Source organism: Schistocerca piceifrons, chromosome 1 (genome assembly GCF_021461385.2).
Source record: "Schistocerca piceifrons isolate TAMUIC-IGC-003096 chromosome 1, iqSchPice1.1, whole genome shotgun sequence".
NCBI lineage: Eukaryota > Metazoa > Arthropoda > Insecta > Orthoptera > Acrididae > Schistocerca > Schistocerca piceifrons.
The window spans coordinates 455168498-455174497 of NC_060138.1; the positions used below are offsets into that span (position 1 = coordinate 455168498).

Below are 6000 nucleotides of genomic sequence, written 5' to 3' on the forward strand. Positions count from 1 at the left end.
TGAGAAAAGGAATATTTATTCTAATGAAAGAAAACTGGAGCATATATTATTGTTCTATGTAACCTCCTTACACTTCAATGCAATTTGTCCAATGTTTCACAAGTTTTTTGAATCTGTCAGGAAAAACGTTTTTTGGTTGCACCTGTAACCAATTATGCAATGCATCAATGACTTCTGCATTGGTTGCAGATCTTCTTCTTCCCCTGAGAGCTTATTTCAATGGTCCAAACATATTGAATTCGCTTGGATCCAGGTCTGGAAGGTACAGCAGGTGTTCCAGCAATTCGAATCTCAACTTCTTTATTGTTTCAGCTGTCTGTTTGGCAGAATGTGGCTGAGCATTACCTTGCTGCAGTATTATGTCTTTTTGCAGTTTTCCATGACATTTGCATCTGATTGCAGGTTTCAGTTTAGTTCACAACACAATACAACACAATATTTCTCACTGTTTACAGTTTTGGCTCTTGGGATGAAATAAACGGCTACCACACCCTTCATGTCCCAGAATAGCCATAGCATAATCTTACTAGCTAATGGGCGCCATTTAAATTTTTTAACTTCTGGTGATGATGAGTGTTTCCAAGCCATGCCTGTAGCCTTACTTTCCGGTTCGTGATGATGCACCCAAGTTTCATCTACAGTAATGGTTTGCAGTAAAAATCCATCTCCCTTGTGATGATAATGGGCCAGATGTTTATGAGAGATGTCCATTCTTTGTGTCTTACACTATGCTGACAATTCTTTTGGTACCCATGTTGCACGTGCTTTCCAAAAATCTAGCCTGTAGTGTAAGATGGAATATGCTGAACCATGACTGATAAGTAAAATGTTGGTGATTTTGCCCACTGTGATTCATCTGTTTTCCATCAGCATAACCTCAATGACTTCCAAAGTTTCGTCAGTTGTTGACATTGATGGCCTGCCTCATTTTTCTTCGTGACATAGAGAAGTTCTTCCCTGTTTGAAGTGCTCTAAACATTCATAGATCTTGCTTTGTGATAAACAACCATCACCACACCGTGCTTGCATTCAATGAATAATTTCCACGGGTTTAACATCTTCCACAAACAAAAGGCAAATCACTGCCCTCATTTCCTCCTTCGTGCAGATCAACAATGGAACTGCCATGTTTCACAGCTATTACAATACAACAACTAACGTGGAATAAGAGTGACATGTTTGCATGGAATTGTTGCATATGACAATACCTCAGCCCTGTATGCTAGCGGTGTTACCAAGCCCTATGGTGAGAAATTGCAAAAGTCACTTACTTTTTGATTTCACCTCATATTTGTCAGAAACCAGTTTGTACAATTCATACCTGCAATCTCTGCTTCATACCAAACTAAACAGCTGCTCATGATTTACACAGCATTCATGCTGTATTGTTTCAAGTGCTTATCTTTAGAGAATAATAACACAGCAGCAAGTTTACAGTGTTTCCTAGAGAAATAACTCCCATTAGTTGCTTTTTGGACTGATGATATTGGTAATGTGACAAGAAAATGACAACAAATGATAAATTTTTAGAAGAAGTATCCTACTTCAGTTATCTTAGGTGACATTAGTTTTAACTATGACAAAGACATTGAGAAGAAGGTTAATAAACATCAAGGCATCTGTGGAACAACTGGAAGAAACACAAATGAAATTCTATGAAGTTATGAATGTGTTTACTCTTGCATATGGCTCTGAATCATGGGAAATAGAAAAAAAGAAAGAAAAATCGGGTATGCAAGCAGCAGAGATGAAGTTCATAAGATATGTAAGAGGCTGTAATAAAATGGATGAAATAAGGAATGAAACAATAAGATCAATTTTAAAAATCTTTTCAGTTAATGACAAGATACGGAAGAGGATAAAATGAAATTGAACGATATGCTGAGAGAATGACAGCAAATAGATTGCCTAAAAAGACCCGAACAGAAAGAAAAAACTAGGCAGACATCATAAGAGATGGACAGATGATAGAGACTGGAAAGGTGATATTGACACCTAATCCACAGAAGGAGATGATAAACAAAAGCACTTACCAGAACTACACACAAAATCTGTGACTTTGTATCCATTGCTTCAAAAGATGCAGGTGTTAAACAAGATTTATAAAAATGTCATTTTCTCCAAACAAGTACTCAGTATATGGAGTGAAGTTAATTACTACATTCATTTTATCCCTAATATAGCCAACAAAGTCGAATCAGCTATAAAAGAAAAATAAAATTAAGTTTGTCAGAGCTCAGGATTGCAATTATGATTTTTCTGTAGCTCGATTCAGTTCTCAGATTGACAGCATCCTTAGTGACATACGCACCTGCTATTTGAGTTATTGACCCATTACCATGTCTATTAGCCAAGACTTGCTAACAATAACAAGATGTTGGCCTACTCCTGCCAAGACTGTACCCAGCAACACGCACTTACACCTCATATGCTTTCCCCCCATGAACAATCCTAATGAGGCATTGGCAGTGATTGCATGCCGCTTTTGCACGGTGCCTTATAGTGGTTGGCATGATTTCCAAATATCTTCTTGCCATGTCAGTGCACAGCACCACTTCTGAGATATGGAATCTACTTTGTCAGAAATCTCAATGTAATTCACAAGCAGCAGTCCCTTACGTCCAGTATCCTTGACATCGATTTGCTGTAGAATCTTAGCACATATTCTGAGCTCAAACATAATGAGATATTTTGAACAGAATAACCTCCACAATACCACATGACATACTGAAAGCTTTGGATCAAGGCAATCAGGTACATGCAGTATTTATTGATTTTTGTAAAGCATTTGACTTAGTACCACACCTACGCTTCTTCAGTCATATGGGGTATCAAGTGAAATTTGTGACCAGACTGAGAACTTTTTGGTAAGGAGGATGCAGCATGTTATCTTGGATGGAGAGTCATCGTCAGATGTATAAGGAACATTGGGCATGCCCCAGGAAAGTGTGTTGGGACCTTTGCTGTCCATGTTGTATATTAATGATCTTGCAGACAATATTAACAGTGAAATCAGGGTTTTTGCAAATAATGCAGTTATCTATAATGAAGTACTACCTGAAAGAAGCTGCATAAATATTCAGTCAGATCTTGATAAGATTTCAAAGTGATTCAGAGATTGGCAATTTTCTTTAAATGTTCAGAAATGTAAAATTTTGCACTTTACAAAAAAAAAAACTTAGTACCTGTGACTATAATAACAATAAGTTACTGTTGGAATCGGCCAACTCATACAAATACCATGGTGCAACACTTTATAGGGATATGAAAGGTGGTGATCACACAGGCTCAGTCTTGGGTATTACAGGTGGTACACTTCGGTTTATTGGTAGAATACTGGGGAAGAGCAATCAGTTTGCAAAGGAGATTACTTACAAATCACTTGTGCAGCTGGCTCTAGAATATTGTTCAAGTGTGTGGGATCTGTACCTGATAGTACTAACAGAGGATACTGAATGTATACAGAGAAGGGCAGCACAAATGGTGACAGGTTTGCTTAATCTGTGGGAGAGTGTCACAGAGATACTGAAGCAACTGAATTGGAAAACTCTTGAAGATAGATGTAAACTATCCTGAGAACATCTATTAACAAAGTTTCAAGAATCGGCTTTAAATGATTACTCTAGGAATATGCTACAACCCTCAATGTATCACATAGGGATCATGAGGATAACACTAGTTTAATTGCTGCACACAAAGAAGCATTCAATCAATCATTCTTCCAGCACTCCACACATGAATGGAACAGGAAGAAACCCTAATAGCTGGTAAAACCCTAACAGCTGGTACAAAGGGATGTACCCTCTGCCATGCACATCACAGTGGTTTCCATAGTATAGATGTAGATGTAAATGTACTCAATTTAGAGCTCAAACACATGAAATATTTTGTGCCCAAAATAATATTACACCTCCCATACCACACCTGCTGTAACCTAAGCTGAATGTGGAGCCTGAATGCATGAATCACTGCTTTACGAAGCATATGCACAAAGTAATGAATTTAACCACTCACAGGAGGTACCTTCCTCACAACCTAAAAGTTCATGGCAGCTTGTAATCAGGCTCATGCAGAGATCAACAATAGGAGAAACTTCAGAAAATTCAAACACAACCTACACCTACAATAAAGTGCACCATATGCTCTATGGATTAATTGTTCCTAGCTACAAAATACATCTATGTAGGCAACCTGCAAAAGTGAAAAGATTGAAGTAGAAAAATGAATTGCTACTGATGGTGATCTTCATTATTTTTTAAAATTCTAAATGTCCATTTTTCAATAATATCAATTTTCTGCTGTATGTGTATGTGGATTTTCCCAAAATTTCAGCAAAACTGTGGTCAAGGAATGATTCTTCCACTTAAAAACATCATTGTAGTGGTTTGGTTCAAAATCTGATATGCTCATATGAGTAAACAACAATGCTATGATCTTGACTAAGGCAGAAAATTCGACAGATTGGTAAAACTGTAGTAACAATAAAAATATACACCAACCAACAACACTGTCTAGTTCAAGAAGTTTTCAATGTTCATAAAGCACAACTTTTTCATTTGTTTTTAATAATTAAGTCACTTATCACCCACCCACTTAATACCTTTAAGTAGAAAAATCTTTGAGCAAATGCACAAAGATTCAAGAACAGTAAATTAAAAGATATAACTAGCTATATAGTGCCACTAACAAATATACATTATTATAAACTAAGAGACCTGCCGATTTACTCAACTTATCATAATACTTCTGCTGGAAATTGCAATACTTGCAACTATGGCAATAACAGGCACAATATGTTCTCTATACAATGCATTCTACACAGCAGTAAGAGTAATCTTTATAAGAGTAATGTAATGGTCAGCATGGCCATTGACTAGTGAACTGTAGAACAAGTAAATGTAATTAAACAAAGTGATTTACCAACGATACAAGTAGCGTCACTTTCTGATGATGTAGTTGTCATTGATTTTGGTGTTCGTACTGGAGTCCTCATTGGAGTTCTTGAAGTCGATGATTTGTTGCGCGTCTGACCTCCACTGCCACTGGAAGTGCTGGTCCTGATTTACACATTGTTATTTTTTGAGTCTGTAGAAAACAAAACCATATCAGCATTTATATAATTTAAATTAGCGCACCTTACAAGCGTTTTCTGACCATCCGACGTCGACCAACGGGTAGCTGCATTTCGAAATGATGATGACGATGATGATGTCCTGGGGAGCACAGACGTTTGTTTACTCGACGGAGTTTTATTGGCAAATTTATTTAAGATAGCCAAAATCGAGTTTGGATTTTTATCTGTAGTCGTTGAAGAATGCGGGGTAGTATTTGCCATTAGCGAAGAAAGGCGAGCGCTTATTCTTTCCTCAGCGTTCGGAGCTGTCGACGACGACCTTGAAACTGACGCCGAAGCAATATAACCAGGTGTCTTAAAGAAAGCGTTGGATTGGCATTTAGAGATACCTGTTGTAACCCCTGAACGTATTCCTCTTGGAATCATACCAACTGCGGAAAAAATAGCATTTATATGACTTATTGTACCTTGAACAGTAAATCTGAATGAGAAAAAGTTGATACTTACCTGTCCGTGCCCGTACGTTTTGAAGAAACGGCCATCCCCTATTTCTGGAATTTGTTTTATCCGTCCTTATGACATTCATTTTTGTTTAACGTAGATCTTCAATACAAAAAGTATATGTAATGAATCTCCAACGAAGTCCCTCAAATTCTTTATTTCAAAAATTTGCGGGTAATAGCCACGGCGCAGAGATACAACAAATGGACCAAAGAGATTAGTAACTCATGTCCCACCTGCCCGTCTACCGGGAAAAAATCCTGACTTCAAAAACTGAATAGGTCCTTAATGAAATGTAGTCCCTTCACAAGTGTGATTTCATTGCATCATATTAGCTGTGTTTGCAGTTAAAAGAATCCCTGCCGAAGCAATATGTGTTTCTACGTCTACATTTACATGACCACTCTCCGATTTCATAGACGGTT

General features: G+C 37.4%; 1 protein-coding gene across 1 annotated transcript in view; it reads right to left on the reverse strand.

Annotated features, from left to right (window-relative positions):
• Nucleotides 1-5750, reverse strand: part of LOC124712423 (mutS protein homolog 4-like) — a 287464-nt gene extending 281714 nt beyond the window's left edge. Inside the window, exons 1-3 of the mRNA XM_047242719.1 lie at nucleotides 5582-5750; nucleotides 5136-5505; nucleotides 4921-5057 (exon numbers count right to left, since the gene is read on the reverse strand). Coding sequence (XP_047098675.1) covers nucleotides 4921-5057; nucleotides 5136-5505; nucleotides 5582-5660 — 586 coding nt within the window. The 5' untranslated portion in view covers nucleotides 5661-5750. The remainder of the gene's footprint in view (nucleotides 1-4920; nucleotides 5058-5135; nucleotides 5506-5581) is intronic.
• Nucleotides 5751-6000: the final 250 nt, after the last annotated feature.